Raw genomic sequence first — 22,875 nt, 5'->3', positions numbered from 1 at the left:
TTAAGGGAGGGGGGAAATAGAGGGTGGAGCTTCGTCTCCCTTCGGAGTTCCGACCGCTCAGCGGAAATGGAGGACGAAGCTCTGAGTGGGGAGAAAGGAGGGAAGACGAGGTTGTTGTTGACCGAAAACGACACGGAGGTGTAGAATCTTTGTAACTTTGTAACGTCGAGACTTTGGCCTGTGAGTTGTTCTGTCTTGGCAAAAGGAGAAGCAGGGGCTGCGATCTCTGGGAGGTAACATAACTCTAGACGTGAGGACTTCCAGGTATGTTGGACTACAAAACCCATGAAGCCCAAATGATGACTGGAATTTGCAGTCCAAATTATTTGCAAGACTATGGCTTCTGATGGCTTGTCAAAGAGAGGTTTATCTTCAAGGATCCAATTTCCGGAAATTAAAACTACTGTAGTTTACAAATTTGCTCGTTTGTATATTGCGTTTTTGTCCTTTTTATTGAGAGTATAAAAATTAGAACAATTCTAAAACAGAATTTTAGAACAGCCATGGGTGCAATCTTCTCTGTAGACTTTAAAACTGTGCTAAAGTATTTGAGGCATTTTGAATAAATTTATTTTGATCTAGAAATTATAAAGTTCAGCAAGAGTCTTTGGCAGGTGCAATTGACTGAAAAAAAGTATCAGTGATTACTGATTTACTAATTTAAATTGTCAGAATGGTTTTGCAATTATATGTACATTTGAATTTCATGAAGAGATGGATTTATATGTAGTAATTCTACTTTCCATTGTAAACTGTAATAAAGTATGTTTCTGATGCTTCTGGCCTTAGCTCATTTTATTATTCTTGTGAACTGTATAATACAAAAAAAAAACATTAAGATTCACAAAGCATCTGTGGTTTTATTCTTGCAATAAAAATGCTACAAAATATATATTTTACTTACCATGGAAATAACTGATTTTTTTTTAATTTATATCCGCTTCTGCATGTTTGTAACTGCAGTTTGAATTGTGTTCATTTAAACATGATTAACAATGGTTGCTTTGCTGATACACTTAAGTCACACAACCAAAGTTTGTAGCCAAATTTTATAGAAGCCCATTTCTTATTAGTTTATAGATTGGCGAATTATAAAATATGAAAATGTGCTGACCAAGTAATTCTACTGACTCTACTTTTATTTTGTCCCTACATAATGATTTACCTAACCATGTATAGCACAAATGTGACTAGTTTTAATATAATGGTCTCCCCAAGCCTTGGCATTCTGCATCAGCTGCATGGGATAATACTGTTTCAACGTAATATTTATTTTTATCCTGTTTAAAAAGCAATCCAAGGTGGTGAACAAATCATTCTATTTTTCCTGCAACAACAATCCTATGAGGTAGATTGGAATAAGAGATAGTGTGTCTGGTTTAAAATCACCAGCTGGCTTTCATGTTCAGGTGGAACTTGAACTCCTGCTTTCTAGTGTCTTAACCAGTGTATCACACTGGCTGTCTTTGGTTTATATCTATTAATATGGTGTAAATTTTGCTTGATATCTTCTAGGCATCTGAAGGAATGCCTGTTATATATGAAACACATAAACAATTGGATAAATTTTATGAGCCTGATCATTAAAGTATCTTAGTAAAAAGTATGAATCCAAATATTGTTGCTCATATACTGCACTTAAACGTTTGTTTTTTTTAAAATGTATTTATAACTGTTACTATATGTCTTTAATCAGTGGTGTCAAACTCAAAGCCCGTGGGCTGGATGTGACCCAGGGATCCTCAGATCTGCTACCACGGGACCACCCTGGAAACAGTGAAGGATAGACCCACAGTGCCCGTCAGTGAAAACAGCTCCGTTTTCAGTTCGACGGCCTCCTGCAGTGCTGTGCTAATGAAAACGGAGCTAGGGAGGGCTGACACAAATGATGTTGAGTTGGCCAAGCCCTCCCAGTCCATCACACCCCTCCCCCGAGGTCATACACAACCCTGATGTGGCCCTCAATGAAATCGAATTTGACACCCATCTTCAACAAACAATTTATCATTTTTCTTAACATAACAAGAGTTGAAAGGGACCTTGGAGGTCTTCTAGTCCAACCCCCTGCCCAGGCAGGAAACCCTACACCATTTCAGACAAATGGCTATCCAACATTTTCTTAAAAATTTCCAGTGTTGGAGCATTCACAACTTATTGTCTTATTGATTGTTCTGTCAGGAAATTTCTTAGTTCTAGGTTGCTTCTCTCCTTGATTAGTTTCCACCCACTGCTTCTTGTCCTGCCTTCAGGTCAGTGGTGGAGTTCAGCCAGTTCGCACCACTTCGCAAGAACCGGTTGTTAACTTTCTGAGCAGTTTGGTAAACTGGTTGTTGGAAGAAATCATTAGGGTAGAGAACCGGTTGTTAAATTATTTGAATCCCACCACTGCTTCAGGTGCTTTGGAGAACAGCCCGACTTCCTCTTCTTGTGGCAACCTGTTGTGCCTTGTCCTCCCTCCTCTCCTCAGCCGGGCCCCTCCCTCCTCCTGCCAGGCCTGGTATCAGATTCAGAGTCGGATAATGAAGAGGAACGGCTTGGCATGCCTCCAGCCCCCAGCCCTGGCACCATGCCCGAACAGAATGTCAGGAATGAACAAACAAACCTCACTCCTACAGCGTGTGAGCACGAAGCCAGCCACGTGCTAGAATTGCCAGCAGCAGATCCAGAGGAAGGAAATTCACAGTGGACGGATCCCCGCTTCCAGAGATCTGAGAGGCGACATCAGCAGAAGGAAGGGAGGGGCAGGCCTGGATAAGTGCTGAGTCATGGAGCCACACCCCATGGCCTATATAAAAGTTCTGCTTTTTGGCATTCCTTGAGTCAAGCAAAGTCTCATCTGGTTTGCTGAAGTCACACCTTGGATTCCTAGCTGCCCTGAAAAATCTGAAAGGAATTTGGCAAAGCTGCAGAGGCTTCGTGGCCACGCTTGATACAGACTTCCCAGACCCGGTCGTCGGAGGGGGAGGGGGACACGACACAACCCCTGAGATATTGGAACACTGCTATCATGTCTCCCCTAGTCCTTCTTTTCATTAAGCTAGACATACCCAGTTCCTGCAACCGTTCTTCATATGTTTTAGTCTCCAGTCCCCTAATCATCTTTGTTGCTCTTCTCTGCACTTTCTAAAGTCTCAATATATTTTTTACAAAACTGAATGCAGTATTCCAAGTGTGGCCTTACCAAGGCATTATAAAATGGTATTAACACTTCACGTAATCTTGATTCTATCCCTCTGTTTATAATTGTAGAGATGCAAATAAGGGATACAGCATATGTCATACAACCAAAATTGTTTCATTCATTGATTGTTCAGAATTTATTTATTCACAGTAACAGATTACAATTTCCATCTAAGATGTTTCAGTAGATTTCTTGCCATAAACATAGTATAAAATCAAAGTGTTATCTTGAACCTCCTAAAATATAAGATAAAGAAAAGCCAAATTGTTTATAAAATACTCCAGCCTGAACATATGGCTTCATTTACATCCTATACATACTTTCTGGAAACAATATTTGACAGTCAATAGCACCTATTTATTAAAAAAATGCATTTAGAATTTACTGAAGTGCAATACACTTCCTAAGGCAAACATTCAATTAACATACCAGAAATTCATGTTAAAATAGAGTATGCCTTTAGCAATTCATTTACTGCAATGAGCACTATATTTCAAGATAAACTAAAAACTAACCCTATCAGGATAAAAATCCTGAATTTATTAGATTTGCCTCAATTGTCACAGCATTTAAGGTATGATATAAAACAATAAAGACTGGCAATTTTATTTAAACATTCCAATTAAGAACAATTTAAGACTCAATACTCTAAAGTTTGATTGTTTAGCAAAGTATTATACGTCAGATTCCAAAGTAAATTGAACATTATTTCAGGGCTATATATTTTGATGTCAGTAGTTCCACATAAAGTTTTTTAAGTTAAAAAATGAGATTAATCAAAGTTTTGGTTTGTTTTGCATTTCTGATGTTTAAGAGAAGAACTGAAGCAATTATCATTACATAATAAATATTTTAACAGACTATTTTCTGTTAAGCCAATGTTCGAAAATCTTGCATGTTTATCGCTTATAAAAAATCTCTGAATACTGTCAAAATGCTTTCTTCTTGGAGCATGTAAGTAACTAGTCTACAATAAAAACAAAATAAACTGATAAAATCACTGTTCCCATATTCAAGTCTTATGTACACAAACTCTCGCAGAGATTCCTATAATTAAAATAGTCCAGAGATGCTTTCGGTACAGAAACATTTACTTCTTTCAAGAGCCAAATTCATTAGAATCCACAATCTGCATTTTAAAATATTGTTTCAGGCTGCAATAAGTTTCCTTAAAAACGTAGGTTTCCTTGCTTTCCAAATTCCATCATATAACTAAATGTAAGCCCATTTAAACCTCCATGATATTGGCAATATGTACCAGAAAAAAAATTACAAATTTGAAGTTAAGTATTCCAAACACAGCTTACTTTCCAGTTCTTTCTTCTGGTATATAGATTGCGCTCAGTTTAATTATCTAAAGCCCAGCAAGTATCAAGAAAATGCCAGAACATAGACAAAAGTGTCAAAGGCCATGATTATCTGCTCCACCAAAATGTAACTTCAATTACATTTTTAATTCTATATTTAAGTGCTTACAAGCTGCAGATATGAGTGATTCCATTAGGTTCTATGTCTCCTCTTAAATAAAATCACATTAATAAATTGAAGAAATTTCAGAAGATGCCATTTCACCATATACAGTAGCAATGTGATGCTAAAAAAATCAGCAAAATATTGGGATATGGTGAATGGCCTGAAAGAGAACATGTCCAGTTTTTTCCCCCCACACATACGATATTGACCACAAAACTTATACACTATTTCTAAAGGATTCTTACAATTATGCTATAGAATTATGGATTTTTTAAATTTCTATATGTACACGAAGTACATATAGAAGTAAAATGAATGTATAGAATTAACTGTATATATGTACAAAACATGAAACTTCTGCAGGAAGATGTATTTATCTGAAATAAAATTTCAAGTCTTAAGAATTTAGATGTAAAATTTGTCATGACAAGGGTGAAGTAGTATCTTATTTCTGAATGACTTGGTCCAGGGATATTGAAAATGTTGCTTGCACAAACTGTTCCAAAACAGCTAGTTTGTGGTGCTCTGCACCAAACAACCATGTTGCCTTGGTGATGGCATATTGGATATCAGTCGCAACTGGAGAAAGCAAATGTACAAATGTAATTATAATTAATTACATTATTAATTATTAATTAATTATACATTATTAATTACTTAATTATAATTATAATTACAAATGTAATTATAAAATTAAAAAAATGCTGGAAAAATCCTCTGTAGGGTGGGAGGAACAGATAGGCAGTGTGATACGCCATGCTGAATATCAGCGGTAGTGGTTGAAGGCGGCCATGGGAAGAGCAAGGAGATGGCAGCAATGCACATGCCTTGCTTAGGAGGAAATGATGTGCACCAGTCTTATCCTAACTTTCTCCAAAAAACTTCTCTGGTATCCCTCCAGATTTCGTTTTGAATAACCAAACATTACATTTCTGCTGAGCTGTGATAGATTTAGAACAGTTCAACCAAATTTTCACAGTGATCTTTTTCAGCTTTAAAATAAAATATTCTTTGTATGCACCCCTTCTCTTGTCTCTTATATCAGTTGATTGTGCAATGCTTTAAACAACAACCTTGATTTCTTTTTTGATTTTTTTTGAAGCAGAACAAGTTAAGACTAACATATACAATATATTTTGATTTTTAAGAAGTTAGCTACTTAAAAGAGCTTTTGAAAGCTCATTTTTTGCAATATATTAAAATTTCTAATGACTTTTGTTTTATTCTACATATAATTTAGTGACATCTATGTCTAAATTTATCTCAGTAAGGACAGCTGAATGAGAAACATTTGTTATAAATACTTTTTCAAAGATTCTAAGTAGTAGGGCACACATTTAGGATAAAATACTGTATTCCTCCAAGGTGTAGGGATCATTTAAAGACTTGAGACTTACCTTGAACATGCAATAATATTGGTTAAATGTGAACGTTAATACTCGTTCTACCACTGCATGCTTAGTTTTATATACTGCATATATAAGTGTTAATTTAGCAAGTAATAATATAACAGGATTTGGGGGAAAATCTTGCTCTGAATTATAAAAGGGCTCCATAACTTTAAATTTGGAATGATCTAGCAAGGAAGAGAATACCTAATTATATTCCAACATGCCTTTCCACTGCCATATATCTATGTTATGGCCAATGGGGTTTAAAAAGAATATTGTTTCTCATGAAGTTATAGTTTCTAATCTTTGCAATACAGTTAATACTGTAGGCACAGAGATGCTTTAGAAATAGCTACATGAAAAAACAACTAGTACAGATGATGCTGGTGCATTTAACCGAAGGCTTCTCATATATTTCAGTCAATTGGAGGTAGGTGCTCATCAATAAATTGCTTCACATCCATCATTTCCTATTTAACAATGAAAAACATTAGTTTAGAAGGTTTGATACCAATATTCTCTTAACTACTACAGAAAAAACTGGGCTCCTTGCCGTGCAAGGAACTTTTTGTTCTGGTCTTCAATCAACACTACTACTTTACTATAATCAGGTTTTTCATTCAATATCCTAATTTATATCTTCAACTTGTATGGACTAAAGTTATAATAACCAATTATATTGAAGCAAGTGCCACTGAACTCATAGCCACTGAATTTATAAGATCACAATTGCCAATGTCAGTTTCCCACAAGCAAAGTCAATGAGGAAGCCAGCAGGAAGTCAAGTTGCCCTCATGTGAATGCCTTGCTTAATAACACACATGGTCCTCACTTAATGATAACAAGTGGGGCTGTTGGAATTGTCACCATTCAGCTCCATGGTTGCATGATGTCACACAAGAGTTCCTGCTTCTAATTGCTGTTGTAACCCAAGGACTACCTGTACCTCTTAAATTATTTTTTTCCTGATTAAAATAACTCATTCTTAATGTAAAACAATCATTACCTCAATACATGAGCTATGCATCATGCCTGAGTACATTTTGAAAGTTATGTTGCCAGGGTTTAACATTTTCTTTAGTGTTTCAGAAGTCACACTTCCAAACATTAAAGGAACCAAAGGATCACGGTCACCATGGCACTGGAGAATAGACATGTCTTTGTTGATGCAATTGATGGGACCCTAGAAAAAATGTTACAAGAAGTCACATTATGAGAGCAAAGCATATTATACAGGCTGTTTATTTGTTATATGTTCATATTTTTATTTCAGCCTATCTCTAAGTAGCTTTATTCCACAATCCTTCTTATCTACATAATCATATAATAAATACGGAATGCTACGCAGAGACAGTATTTGGTTGGTATCATTTGCCAAGTCTGTGACCAAATAATAATTCAAATTTCAGGCTTTTTAACACAGGACTCTACATTTGCCGTTTTTGAAATTTTTTGGAATACAGGTTTGGAATTTAGATATCTTTGGTTTTCTGGAACACAGTGGAATTTATTAATCCCTTTAAAGTTACTGCAGCATTATTTGTAAAGCAAAATAAACAATAATAAGAATTATTATTAACCAGTTGTAAACTGTCCAAAATTGCTGGGAGTCAGACAGCATATAAATTTAGTAAATTATTATGGTTCATCACAGTCAGCCAGATACTTAGGATGGATATGGCATTTTTATCAGTCTACGAAGTCCTTCCCAAGGGCCTGAGATAGGCCTGCCCCTACTTTCTCTGTTTGAAGTTAACTAATATCATTGTCTTCATTATTAATGTAGTGGTAGTCTTTCATCTTAATCCTGACTGTTCTTTCCCCCCATTTCATCTTCTGTTGAAAAGAACCTAAACCTAAACCTAGGTTTGTTTCCTTTGATCTGACCCCAGATATGTGGAATGTAGTGGGTACTCAATGGCAAAAGGCAGTCTAATCCACATCCTCCAATGTCATCTAGGCTATGATACATTGGATTCTTGCAGAACCTCTGTACTCATACTAAAGTTCACTACATGTCTTATATTATTAACAGAACTCTCTTTCAGCCTCCTCCCCACCCCACCCCCAATCTCCCAACTGCCTCACTGTGGTGGGGATGTTCCTGGGAAGGATGAGTTTATCAAGCTAAAATAAGCAGGCATCTAGAAGGCAATGATAAACCACTCTTTTTACCAGGAAAACTGTGGATAGAAAATATAAAATTACTAACAACAAATTTATCCATGTGGTTAGTAAGAGTCTGAATAGATGGCTCAGGGGCTAAGACACTGAGCTTCTCGATCAGAAAAGTTGGAAGTTCAGTGGTTCGAATCCCTAGTACAGGTCTCCTCCATGAGCAGGGGGTTGGACTAAATGACATCCAAGGAACTCTGTTAATGTTACTGAGTCAGTAATGACTTAATATCATATAATCAATCAAGAGTAGCACATCTGAAACTTCAAAAGCCCAGTTGTTCGGCCATCTGAAGGTAAGGGCCCAGAGTGTTGTGAATCATGATAAGGGTTTTTTTGTGGTGGCACCTATTATGGATTCCTCTTTATACAGGAAATATGATTAATCCAATATTGTTAAAACAAAGAATATTCAAAACAAGATTCTTCACAAGCATTTATGAGGTAGTATTGTCCAAGGACGAGGATGTTTCTTAAATTGATCTTTCTAAAATTAAAATTGATATATTCCTTCCCTCCCTCCCTTCTTCAGTCTTATTTACATCAGATCATAACTTTAGACAGTGGAACCTCTGTCAAGACTATTTAGAGAAGATAAGGTGTCTTGTAGTCAGAACCTGGGACATGTCTGATCAATACCTTGATAAGGATCTTAAAGATGCTGTTAAAATGCTATTAGGATCTTATATTTAACAGTATAAATAAAAATTAACTCTCATTTTTATGAAACCAATAACTACCTGTGGAAATGAAGTCCGCAGTGGAAGCCAACAGCTGAGTGCTATAACACCCCCTAACTTCTGTTGCGTTGTGAGGGCAGTGTATAAAGATAAAGCTCCTCCCTAATAAAAATCAAGGTAAAGTCCATTAGTAGCATTTTAATCAAATACTGAACAACAAACACAATTTACTTTTAGAAACTGGAATTTCAATTATATTTATTTTATAATATTTAAGAAACTAGTCAAGCATTTATAATGCAGTAGCATTAGTTGTTGGATTGTCACATCAACTAGTCTAAGTGTTGAAACACTTGTCAGAAGTACATTTTTGTCTTTCAAAATACTTTTGTTAGTGGTGTATCACTTCCAAACTTCTTTTGTTAACTATGAAGCATTTACTATGCAACTGATATATCTTATAATAATTTTAAAGGTCATTAAGAATCCATGGCTGTAGTCAAGTCAATATTTGTTGGCTTCTGAGTACAGACTGTAAAACTGTGAACCTTTGTATAAAGGAGAACTCTGTCTTTGTTTAATCCAATTCATAAGGTATTTTAATGTAAATCATTTTATATGCCCTATATATGTGTTATATTATCCTATGTACATTTTCACGTTCATGTTCATTTAAGAAGCTAGCACTTGATGTGAACATGGGATTAGTTTATCAACCAGAAATCTAAAAATGTCACAGACACATAGAATTATTTTAATTCTGCTATACAAGAAAAGTTTATCAAGTCAAAAGCATTTGCTATAAACTATGCCAAATATATTTTGTATAATACAAAATTACCAGTATGATGAAACAATAATAATTTATATGTCACCTCTCTCCCGGTGACTCTACATATATGTGGAAACTTCTGTTTTAGTATTTGTATTGGTCTGAACATCGTTATTCATTCTGTACTCTGAAGGGAAAAAGAAATTTAAACAAGCATATCAAATCTACCAGTAAAACTGGATTGTGTTCATGTTGCTACAAACTAAATACCTACAATAAGCAAGGACCTAAATAACCATAACTGAAAAGGTGTTTGGGAACTTTTTTTGGAATCAATATATTGATTAATAATCCAAAATGATTAAAAGAATAACTTGAAATCCAAGTAATCAGTTAGTTACAACAGATTTGCCACACTGTTAGGGTTTCCATTGAATTGGAATTGTTATATCAGTATTACCTGAGAAAATCCTCCCAAAATTATTCTGTTTGAGGGTATTCCATTCCTTACTTCTTGTTCTATAAGTGTGTTCACTGAAAGAAAGAACTGAATGTTAATTATGTTTATAAAAGAAATATCACACCACCATAGAAAGATACAATGGGTATAATACTTATTTAATGGCTATATAGTTCCCCTCGCTTTAGTTTTCACTTTAGGATGGGTAGGGATTGACATATTAATTTTTATTTTTTACTATTCTATTTTTTCTTATTTAATTTTGGAACTACATAGATTCCATTGTTTTACAATGAAGCCTAAAAAATAATTTATGCAATAATTACTTAATATTATTAAATGTATATTTTAAATTATGATGAATTTCATTTTTAGTAAGCACAATTATTTTCAAAAATGAGTGTATTACAATATGTTCTATTATAACCTTAAAAATACATTATTTTCTTGTGTTTAAAAATAGGTGATACAAGAGGGATGTGTGTATCTACTGAGGCAACAGATGAATATATCAAGGATCAACTTGAAACAGAAATCTCTGGAGTTAAAGCAATGGTGAAATAATCCAAGAAATATAAAATGAAAAATATTCATAATTATTCTAAAAAAGCCATCAGTATTTATGGAGAACTGCTTTAGAATATGATACTGTAAACAGTTGATAAACTTTACAGGCGACACAAATCATCATTAAGTCTATCAAAATCTCAGGGGTCTTAAATGCAATTATGACAATGCTTGTTCTATTTAGTTATTTAATTATGGTAATAATTAAGAAAGGGCATATTTAGGCTCACTGTATAATTCCAACATTTTAACAATCAAATAAATCATATAGAATCTAATGGCTGGGATTTGTCAGTCAGACATCTGCCTCTACAAGCAATTCTTTATTTCCCCCTCAAAAATGCACTTAAGTTTTTCCAGAGCATACTGGGGATCGAAGGAACAGAATGATCAGAAATCCTGTTAAGTGAGCATAGTACAAACCAATATTGACCCAAATTCCCATCAATACTACTGGCTCGTTAGTACAGGTAGTAGTATAGTTCTTCAGCTGCAATAATTTACACAAGAGTTGTTCAAATTGTGTTCAAAGGATACTAGGGTTGAGCAAGAACTTGCTGGGATTCTGTGAATCTCCTGTCCCAATTTTCAATCACAGCAGAAAAAGTAGGGCTGATATTCAGATGACCCCCTTCCCCATCTCTGTTTGTACCAACGAGAACTCATTACTTTTGTGTGTATTTAAAAGGCAGGCAGTATGCGCTCTAGGGAATTCTTGATGTTAGAACATAGTTTGTAATGTAATCTGACCAGGTGGAAAATCTGGGCTGATTGGGAAAAGATGCTCTTCAACAGAAAGAAATGGAAGGTATTATATTTAGGAAGAGAAATATATGTCATTTGGATATGCCCACTGACAAGCTCAATATGAGCCAACAGTTGAGATAGCTGCTAGAAGAGCTAGTGCAATTCTGGGTTGTTTTAGAAGCAGCACCATAACAAAGATTCATGAAGTCCTTATATCCACATACCTAAAATATTTTATGTAGCTGTCCATCAACAAAGGGTTAGAATTCTCCATTTTGGAGCATTTTAAGAGGTGGCTGGACAGCCATGTTTTAAGAATAGTATAATCTCCCTGATACTGGGAGCACTTCACTAGATAATTGTGTTCCCTCCCAACTGCACAATTCTATGAGTCTGTATCATTTTGCTGCCATCTTCTGATTATCTGGATTTCTTCAGGATAGATGTGATATTCTCAGTGCTTGATTTTCACAGAAACCATTCTTGCTATTCAATGCTATTTTTTAAAATCATAAAATATCAGACATATTATTTTCATATGTAGTTTGTTGGCTGAAGTACTTATTTGTTTATTCCTTTATATGGCTGCTCACTCAACATACAACTCAACAGTACTGTTTATGTATGAAGATTATTTGAACTATCCTATAATATCAATGGAACATAGCTAACTTTACAAATACAGGTTTATAAGTAAGATGGAAATTGGTAAATTCCTAAGCAATTATAATTATGTACTTCATAAAATAAAACATGAATATACCATTCTCTGATGCTTGTTTGATTCCAGCTTCATCTTCCTGTGAATCTGGAGCAAGTCCAAAAATATCGAACCTTTAATCAAACAATTACATTGTATTATATTATGCAAGTAACTTCACAATAAGCATAAGGTTATACAGGTTCAATCTTGTATCCAGCAGGCTTAATGAAGCTCAGTCTTCCATAAAATATATACCTGTAACAGAAAACCAAGCCTTGAAAAATGAAATCTCAGGATTTCTAACAATACTTTTCCTAGAATAAGGAACTCCTTTTTCTTCCAAATATCCCTATCAGCTAAAGCTGTTCTGGTGAAACATACCAAAACAACATTCGCTCAACAATTTCATATAAATACATTTAGGTGAAAAAGACTCATGAGAATTGGCAAAATAAAAATTAGTCAACTGCAGGATAAGGTTTTTCAGCTTTATATCAATTTCTAACACTGTGAAATTGGAAAAGGGATCCAGTCAGGTGCCACAAAGAAGTTGTCCTAAATTTAGGCTTCAAATTTGAGGGTGATGAGTGAGTATATAATATAGTGGAAATATCTTGTCAAAATATTTAAGGATGTCAGATGAACTCTATGCATTTTCAGCAGTACAGTCCCTATGGATTATTTTTACTACTAGCAGAATGAAGACGTACTTGATCAAACTTATAGCCATGTATGTTACAGGATAGTTCTTCGACCTTTTAGCAAGTGCAATATCAATACTTGAGTTCTAATCAGTCTTCCTTGAAACACAATGGTAGGGCCTTCAATACTATTTTCTTATTTTATTTTCTAGTATTATTTTCTTTCCTCTATATGACATTTAAGCTATAGGGCCTGAACCAGAGGGACAACGCCAGTTACAAGCTGAATGCTTGTTTGAGGCGCTACTATTAGTAGCCATCTTGGCTTCTTGCCCTTTATAAACTATAGTCTATAGACAGGACACACTTGTAGCCCAATCCAATATATCTTATCAAATATGCTATATGAAATTAAAATCAGTGGCTAATTAAGTCCCTTTCCATTTATTCTTCATTATTATTTTTTAGCATAAACAGTATAAATCACAGGAATAAATAAGCACCAGAATGTTTCAAACTTAAAAACAAAGAACGGCGGGGGGGGAAACTTACCAGGAAGGCATGGCCATATTCATGTTGAGAGAAACTGGCATGATGGGCCTTGAAATTGTGTAAAGAAAGATTCAAGTTAAAAGTCTGCAAGAATGTTTTAAATATTCCTTTCTGCATTTTAACAAATGTTAAGACTATTTTTTTTTGTTTTTATTTTTTTTAAATCATAGAATTGCATTATGTTGTTCCCTAATACATCTCTTTTCCTCATTTCTTATTACATTGTGATAATCTATATTAATATCTATTCAAAGTTTAAAGTAGCTTAAGGATATTCCAGAGAAGATGAAACAATTGTTTAAATTCAGGTACCTTGTAAAATTAAACATGAAATGCCAAATAATTAAAATAGAATTGACATCCTTTCCTTTTAGAATTTAGGACAGATGCTTTTCTATATACCTTAGGTAAATAGATTTAAAGATCTAAATCTATCAGAAGTCCAATTGTTTTTCTTTCCTTCCATTTAATTTCATGACCTGGTACTTTATTCAATTTCCTGTTTACAAAGAAACCAATACAAACACTAAAATGATGGGACCATAAAGCTTCCACTAATATACTGTCAATCCAAAATAAAGGGAAGTTGAATTTATGGTAAAATAAAATCTCTGACTTCCTGCATTGCTTTTACTTCCTTGTAATTTTTTATGTTTGCCTGTGATACCATTATCTTTTTATAATCTAGTCAATAAAGTGTCAGAATTCTTGATGTTATTCAGCCATGCTTGCATTGCTAATTAAGTGGCATATTACTTAGAGGTACACAGTCCAGCCCAAACAGGTTTTTGTAACATTTGTTCTGTCAAACAATTAAAAATTTTAGGTGGCTGTTCTGGGAATTTGCTTTTCTGTCTATCTCAGCTCATGGTAAAATTAAGGAATAGTTCATAAGAATAACTTATAAGTTAAAACAACATATGGGTACTTGCTTCCTGACACACTCTCATATTATTACTTCTATTAAATTGCTCCTCACCATCGCCAAGCAAATGGGTAGCCCTAAAGAAACTGCTGGTCAAAATTCTCATGTCTCTCATTAAGTTTAAAGCCTATACAAGAAATTAGTTTAGGCTTTGAGTCACAGAGAAATGTCCCTCCCTGGCAGCCCACTGAATGGAGGAGGGGGCACTTGAGAAAGAAGAAAGGAAGGAAGGAAAAGGTCACAAGATGGATGGATGGATGGATAGGGAGGGAGGGAAGGAGAGAAGAGAGAGGAGGGGAGAGAAAGCTTTGCGCTTCATATAATGTGGATTAGAACTCACTGTGGGGCAACTCACTGTGGCCAACTTGCCACAGGACAACTCAATGTGAGATAACTATATTATTATTATTATGAATAACATTAAGATAGGAACAAGTCACGAGTACCGTTATCTCGCATTAAGTTATCCTGCGGAGAGTTGTTCCACAGCAAGTAGGTCATGGCAAGCTGTCCTGCGATGAGATGGTGGTGGCAAGATGGCTGCAGCGAGTTGGCCACAGCAAGTTGTCCTAGACCTCACATAATGTGTGATTACTTGGTATACAGGAATTTATAGGATCTATCTATCTATCTATCTATCTATCTATCTATCTATCTATCTATCTATCTATCTATCATCTATCCATCCATCCATCCATCCATCCATCCTCATCAGTGTAAAGAGGATTAGTTTTTTGGTTGTCCCAACTCACTGGCTAAGAATTAGCAATAGTACTTCGACTTATATATAGCTCGCTTCCAATTTACAACAGTTTATTTGGTGACCGTTTTAAGTTACAATGACACTGAAAAAAATGATTTATGACTATTTTTTACACTTATTATGGTTACAGCATCCCCGTGGTCATGTGATCAAAATCCAGACATTTGGCAACATTTATTACAGCTGCAATGTCTTTTGCAACCTTCTTATAAGCAAAGTCTCTGGCGAAGCCAGTTTCACTTAACAACCACATTGTAACTTAACAACTGCAGTGATTCACGTAACAACTGTGGCAAGATAGGTCATAAAATGGGGCAAAATTCACTTAAATTATTCACTTAACAACCGAAATGTTGGGCTCTATTGTGATAATAAATCAAGGACTATGGATACTCCTCCATAGACAGCACTCTCTGTCTACAATGTCAGCATATTGCCCCCAACAATCTGAGTCCTCATTTTACCGACCTGGAAGATTGGAAGGATGAGTCAACCTTGGGCCAGTCAGGATCAAATTTCTGATGTGTGGGCAGAGTTAGCCGCAATACTGAATTCTAACCACTCTGCCACCACAGCTCTTAATCAGGTAGGCTGGAGCTTCTTCAAAATTAAGCAATAGGAATAAGGAAGCAGATCCAGGGAAAAATAAATGGGTATCACCATGGACTTTTGAAGCCAGTGTCTTAGAATTGGAAGGGCTGCTTTTGGGAGAGACTCTTTCTGAAAGAGGCGGGGAACCTTTCTTCCATCTTTAAAGACACAAAAAGTTAGCACTTCAATGGGACAAAAATGACATGCTGGGCCAATGAAAGGAATTTTTGGGGTCCAAACTTAGTTTCCCTAGCCCAGCGCAGGAATTTCCTTCTGTACATAGAGAAGAGCTGCCTGCCCTCTTTTAGCAGGGAGCTCTTTCCCTCTGTCTTTTCAATGATTTGCAGTTGTTTAGTGTCTGCACCTGGAAGAATTAGGGTAGCAGTCGTTGAGAGAGGCAATCACATGGAATTTTTCCCCCTCATAAACGGGTCACATAATTCTGTCAGACTTATCATTGAGAACTGTAAGGAAACAACCACCAGAAAATATTAACACACTTACGCATGTGGACAAATATACTTCACGTGTGGACTCCTAATACCAGCAAATGCTTCTGCCCAGCCATGCCTATAAAAAAATAGATAACAAATTCCCATTCAAAATCTTATCAGCTACTGGTACTTAATGTATTTCTAATTTCCATTAATTTCTCCTCAAATATGGAAATAAGAACTATTAATAATCTTAACATTCACAATTGTAAAGTAGTCTGTCTTGAATGGAGTTTGATTCTTGGTGATTTTACCATCATGAACCCTTCTTAGCAACAGATATGGTTTGCTATATCTTTCTTTCAAGATGATTACAACTTTCCAATCTAGTCTTCCCAGCCTAGTCTACAGCTATGGGATTTTCTGGTAATCTCCTATTTAACCTAACAAACTCCAACCCTACTTTTTCAACAGCATTTAAGATCACTGGGATATTCTGACTGTAATAATTAAATTTACTTACGGTAGCAAAATAATTAAACCAATTTTTTTCTATATATTTTCTGCTCTTTAAAGAGCCACAGTGTGCCATGACTTTGTTCTACTTTTGCTTCAAACAGGTAATACCACCAATTTGAACTCAGGAAGCATGCCTTCTCTGTATAGCAACTACTCTGTGGAATGATGCCCACCCAGTTATCTATATCTCTTCCACCTAATGATGTTCTCTTAGGCTTTGGAGTTATAGAATATTATCAGCATTTCACGATATCTGGGTGCTACCGATTTTTAAAAATATTTTTCTTTTTCAAACTGTAAACTGCGCAGAATCATTCTGGGTTTGGCCAGCTCCTAAATTTAAGAAATAAAAATTTCAAGATGTAAGATCAGATATATATACATGAATGGAGTTATGAGATACTAAGCATACTAAAATTATCCAGGTGTTCTTTTCTACCAAGAGAAGAATACTGGGATTTTATCTGGAATACTCAATTTGTAATATTACAAAATCTAGGAATATATAAATAATTCTCTGAATGACGCTCTGCATTCAAAATGACTATTTCAGGAGTTATGAAATTAGAACTCGGGGACTATTTTTTCCCCTCCAGTATTGTTTGGTATAGTTATACACTCTCTCTCTCTCTCTTCAGAATTACATAGGTAAGATTTTACGGTGTATAATATTTTCCCAGTTTATGGTATACTTTTTTAAACAACTGACCTATATAAAATATGCAGTTATTTTAAAAAATTGTTTTTAATCCATAAAGAGAAAATATTTCATAGTATAGCATTTCCTAATGTTCCCTTCAAATGCTAGTGTACCATTAATAAAATGGAAACAATTTTATTTCCAATGAAAAAGGCATTAAAATTGAGGTACTTTTCCTTTCAGCATTCATCTCCTAGATTACCAGGAATTTTTCTCTCAATAATTAAGAGTACAATACATTACATCTGAACCTTCTAAAAGGCTTACTAAATACTAAACCTCACTGACAACATCAGGACTTATTTCTGAATATATGCATATGAAACTGCACTCAAGATCATATAAAAGATTTATGTCTAAAGAGGAATCTACAAGGAAGTTTTGTATGAAAAATTCTGTTCTTGTTTTGACTTAATTGTGGCAATTTTAAGACAAATAACAAACTGTACATACTGAATTTTATCAAAATAATTAAAAAGGACTATTCGTATAATTCAAGTTCTTTCATTAACTGAATCTTCAGGCATTACATCCAGAAACATGCACTAATATCTTTCAATATCTAGTTCTCCAATTAATACTGGTACATTAAGTCAGTTTCAACTCTTATTGACCACACGGGTATCTATCAAATGAAATGTAAACACTAACTCCAGCATAGCATAACAATTAATGAACACTACATTTTTTCTTTGCAAATTGCAAATAATAAAAGGTGTTTCAAAGATACAGACTGTTTATTTAAAAAGCCATTTTACTTACCCAGTATCTCCTAATCCATGGAGAAATATGACCTAGAATTGAATAGCATATGAATAGTGTTACTACATGCTGGAGAGTTAGCTTTTCAACATTGTACTGTTCTTGCTTATTTCCCATAAATCTAACTGCAATAGACACTGCTAAAGACAAAGTGTGCCTGTCTAAATATGACAAATTTATTAAAAAGACATAATTTTGGTAGTATCACCAAGTGCACTCTTGACATATTATTTATAACTGCTACATACCTATATACCGTCTGTGTGGACAAAGAGAAAGAGAGAAATGTATAAGATTTTCAGTGATTGAAAATCTGAATAATTTGTATTACCGATAGTATATCTTTGGCATTTAATTAACAGTAATTTAATCCATTCTTTATTGACAATGGTGCTTACCATTATTAATCTATTCAATATTCTTAATTTAGGTTTTGAACTTTTTTATTTTTTAATCCACTGTAATCTATAATGCTAGATCTTGTTCGGTCTTAAGTAGAAAATAAGTTATTATTTATTCTGTCTTCTATGGATGAATACAAAATCTTCAAGGGTTATTGGCAGGATTAACAATCTTTCTTGAAATGAGCAAGTTTGAAGTTACAGCAGTGCTGGATGAAGGGAATTACAACTGGTTATGTTATGGCTGTTAGTGTCCCCATGGTCACATGATCAAAATTTGAACCTTGGCAACCAGTATTCACTTACAACTGCAGATGGACTTAAACTGCCCCAACTTATCTCCCCCCATGCCCTTCTGGCCCCTATACTCTGCAGCCTGTCACCCTAATTGACCTTCACTAGAATAGGATAGAATAACTTTTTTTATTGGCCAAGTGTGATTGGACACACAAGGAATTTGTCTTGATGCATATACTCTCAGTGTACATAAAATAAAAGATACCTTCATCAAGGTACAACACTTATAACACTTAATGATAGTCATAGGGTACAAATTTAACATAATGATACAACACTTAATGGTAGTCATAGGCTACAATTAAGCAATCAGGAAATCACTATCTTCTTGCTCCCATTGCTGACTAAAGCATGCCCAGTCTGATCTTTCACGAGTTAGTTCCTGGCTGTACAAGGCTTTCTTCCCCAAGTTGCCCATGGCAGTTTCTCACAAGACCTGGGGAAGATAGTCTCATGTGGCCAGCAGCTGCTTCATGAAGGACCAGACCAGGCACACCTCATTAGCAATAGGAACAAAAAGATCAGCTGGGGCAGTGGAGTACAGGGTGGTGTTTGTGACAATGGCTGGGCTAGGATGGCTTTGGCTTTATGTCACACTGCTCAGCTGGCATCAGCTTTATGTTGCAAAGGGCTTCATGCTGTGCTGTGGCTTAGGGGCTACTTGCTCTGCATCAAGAAGCCCAAGATGTAACCTGAAAACAGCATCAAAGCTATGTGGTTCTACGGCTGCTTGCTGTCTTGCAAGGCATGGCAATAAATAGATAAGGGAATTGAAAAGGAGTGGCCCCTTAGTTTACCAAGGCTTGGGATTGGGTGGGACCAAGCCTGAAATAGCTTGAATTGAATGGGTACTTGCTTAACAACCTGCAATTCTCAGTTAACAATGGCAACAGGGGGATGGAATTGCTTAGTGTGGTCATGTGACATACTTTATGATATCACTTAGCAATGGAAAATCTGATTCCTACTGTGATCATAAACCAAGGCCTACATGTACTTCTGGGACCACCATGCCTGCTGACAAAATCATGTTTTTAAGGTCTTGCAGGGTTGAAGAGGGCCAGTAGGATTGACGGTCAATCTGATATCCAGGGAAATTATGTTTCATAGAGTGAGAATATGACAGAAAAGGCTGTGTTCCTGGGCTCCACCATTTGATGCTCTCTAGTAGATAGACTAGGACCAGAAATTAACTGTGATTTAGTCATATAGAAAGATTTAGAACTGAATTACAAAAAAATTATATGAAAAGTGAATGGGTTGAAAGGAACCGGAAGACTAAGAAAACTGCAGTTATACAGAATTGAAGAAGTCTTCAAAACACAGAATTGGTCCATAGTTGTGATATCAAAGATAGGTATGAAAAGTTACAGTGAATAGTGCTGATGTAAACTACATTTGATTATATTTTCTTTGCTTACCTGGTGCCCTAATTTCTTTGCTATGCTATTTTTTATTTATTTGCTACATTTTGCATAGATCTGCTTACTGATAAAAAATAGCATCTCAGGTAAGTATGTAGGTATGGTTTTTATCCTATTTTTTTAAAATATTGTGAGTGGGTTGACATCTTCATGTCCATGATAACTCAAATATAATTTTTGCTCACCGGCAGATCAGATTTCATTAACACAGAGATGAAGTTCAGACTTTTTCTGTCAATGTATATAATTTATACCTTTTTATACTGAACTTAATAGCTATACTGAAACTGGATCTCTTCACATTTCCCTTTTTATTTTATGTCTTTGGACAGTTTGGTATCATTAGTAAATGTAGTCATCAAGTGTTCATCTAAAATTAAACTTTGGGCATTCAAAGATATCAAAACTGTCTACCCTTCATCTAAACTCATAATGATCCAACAGTATTGTTAATAGAAAATAGCTGAGAAATATTATGTGTAACAGAATCCCATTAAGTTTTTTCCCCCACAAATTTCACAACTTAGCACTACTTCTTTAGGACACTCATGAATGGTAGCTGACATTAACACAATTCTTGCTAATTCACGCTTCAGTTATTTTGATGCAAGAATTCACACCAAGCCACTTTGGAAAGACACAATTAAAATGGTGAAAAAGTGATTATTTTTCAGCTTAAAATATAAATGTGTTGTCTTCCCTATACAGCATCTTTTCAACAATTTTATGTGATGGACCTGACATTTTAATTTATTTATTTATTTTGCTTTTTTAAAAAAATACTATCTACACCCCTTAAGAACTTACAGCAGACTGTAAAACATGTTTTTCACACAGAGTTTGAAGCTTCCTCATAAAGTATTAAAAAGTTGGAAGTTACCAAAAGCAGTCCCTCCTAATTAAATTTCTAAGCATGTTTGACAACCTGCTAGGAAATGAGAGCACGGTGGACACTGTCAAATTTTGAAAAGTTTGCTTAAAAATGTAAGTATCAGATTATTAATCATGCATTCTTGCTATTGGGACCAAAAAACCTCCAAGATCGGAAGCAAACGGTCAAGACTCAAGACCATCAGAAAAGGTCAAGCGCCGCGTCGGAAGCCTCCAGAGCCAAGTCGCCTGTCCGGTCAGAAAAGATCTCATGGGTGAGTCTATGTTCGTTACTCAAAAAGCAAGGCCCGCTGCAGAAAGCCTCGCTCAACCTGAACCGACCCTTCCTCGTCTTTTCCCATTGTCCGACCAGCTCCTATCCCAACGCGCCTTCTTGTCCCCTCGGAGATAAGAACCGCCAGGAAGTCGGTTATTCAACTCACCGCGGCGGTGGCCTTCTTGGCGGCCGGGACAATGGCTGGGAGCGGAGCAGACATGGTGTTGCCGCACATACACTGAGCTCTCCTCTCGCGTCGGCCAGTCTAACGGGGCGGGCTGGAGGGAGGTGGGGAAACGGGAGGCACAGGAACCCGATTGGAACCACAGAGACGGAGGATACTCAGCAGGCCCGCCTCCCTTCCCTGGGAAGGGTTGGGAGTGGGGGGGTGCGCGGGCTCCCGCTCCCTCCTGCTCAGTTCAGCAAGAGCAGAGGAGGCCGTTGAAACGTGTGGGGGGGGGAGGGCGGAGCGGAAAACGAACATCTGAGCGCGGGTCGTTATGCTCCCGCGCGTGCGCTCTGCCGGCGTAGGCGGCTGCGGCTCTTGCTTGTCGGAGATTTCAAAGTTTCAAACCCTTGCGGACCCCCTGTAAAGGCCGGCCAACGGCAAGGGATTCTGGGAGCTCCCAAATCGGATCACGTGGCTTCCTCTAGGGGCTTCGTTGGAGCCTGCCTGATGAAGCCGCGAAGTATTTTGATTTTAGAGGGGAAATTAACCGGATTTTTTCTTTTGCTTTTGATACCGTGCTTTATTTTAATTGATACGAAGATTGGCAACATGGGATCTTCCATCATTCCTCACCATAGAGCTACTATTCCGTTTGACAGTTGGACTTCATCAAGAAGCAGGGAGGAGGGCTGTCATCTTTTCCATCTTTAAAGAGCATGGTTTTTTTTTAAAAAATAAATAAATAAACAAGGAGGCAATCGAAAATTCTCTTCCTCCTGCTTGTCTCTCCAAAGTGACAATCCTCCTTCCTCCTATTTTTTTCCACCATTCTTCGAAGTGAGTTGGGCTGAGAATTAGAAATGGCTTTTTTCTTGAGGTGTTACTGTGCCCGTTAAATATCTTTCGCGGAGGGGAAAAAAGACTTGGAGCGATCAACTCTGTAAGGAAACGCGGCAGTTGTTCAAAAAAGAAAGTAGGATGCCAAAGCTCAAGAGATTTTGCGAGTGCTATAAAAACGCTGCGCGTTCATTTTTAATATTTGTATTGGAAATGTAGGCTTTCCATATACCAACAGGTGTAAACCCACCTGTTTGGAAACATGGAAAGATGGGGAAGGCGTAGTCAGCGTGCACCAGTTCTGACATGTAATTTTCATTCTAACAGTTAAGTTGGTTAAACCAGGGGTCTCCAACCTTGATCCTTTTAAGACTTGTGGACTTCAACTCCCAGAGTCCCTCAGCCAGCAAAGCTTGGTTTGGAGACCCCTGGGTTAAACCAAGAGCTGTAAGTGACTATGGAAAAACAAAGTTTTTGAGAACCCAGGGCCGTATTTTAATTGACAACCTTTTCCAAATCAGCTCTCCGGACAGCGCAATAAAAAATAAGGCATGTTATGAAAAA

At 36.1% G+C, this 22,875-nt stretch overlaps 1 protein-coding gene and 1 long non-coding RNA gene across 2 annotated transcripts; one reads left to right on the top strand and one right to left on the bottom strand.

Moving 5' to 3' along the window:
- Positions 1–125: 125 nt before the first annotated feature.
- Positions 126–12,213, top strand: LOC131193989 (uncharacterized). The gene is made up of 2 exons (XR_009154084.1): positions 126–264; positions 10,596–12,213. It is a non-coding gene; the product is annotated as an uncharacterized LOC131193989 (long non-coding RNA).
- On the bottom strand, positions 3,628–21,775 carry LYPLA1 (lysophospholipase 1). Its single transcript, XM_058174497.1, has 9 exons — positions 21,472–21,775; positions 18,037–18,068; positions 16,126–16,191; positions 13,343–13,390; positions 12,210–12,280; positions 10,133–10,206; positions 8,961–9,062; positions 7,052–7,228; positions 3,628–6,515 (listed from the first exon to the last, which is right to left on the bottom strand). Exons 1-9 carry the CDS (start codon positions 21,538–21,540, stop codon positions 6,462–6,464), a joined length of 693 nt encoding a protein of 230 aa, XP_058030480.1. The 5' UTR covers positions 21,541–21,775; the 3' UTR covers positions 3,628–6,461.
- Between the last annotated feature and the right edge of the window lie 1,100 nt (positions 21,776–22,875).

Source organism: Ahaetulla prasina, chromosome 3 (genome assembly GCF_028640845.1).
Source record: "Ahaetulla prasina isolate Xishuangbanna chromosome 3, ASM2864084v1, whole genome shotgun sequence".
Lineage (NCBI taxonomy): Eukaryota > Metazoa > Chordata > Lepidosauria > Squamata > Colubridae > Ahaetulla > Ahaetulla prasina.
This window is presented reverse-complemented; position numbering and strand designations above follow the sequence as displayed.

Coding starts and splice junctions, on each gene's coding strand:
- LYPLA1 (XM_058174497.1), bottom strand. CDS start 21,540: ATGTGCGGCAACACCATGTCTGCTCCGCTCCCAGCCATTGTCCCGGCC. Junction 10,207..12,209: donor CAAACAAGCATCAGAGAATG/GTATATTCATGT, acceptor TCTTTCTTTCAG/TGAACACACTTATAGAACAA. Junction 7,229..8,960: donor TGCGGACTTCATTTCCACAG/GTAGTTATTGGT, acceptor CATTTTTTCTAG/GGTCCCATCAATTGCATCAA.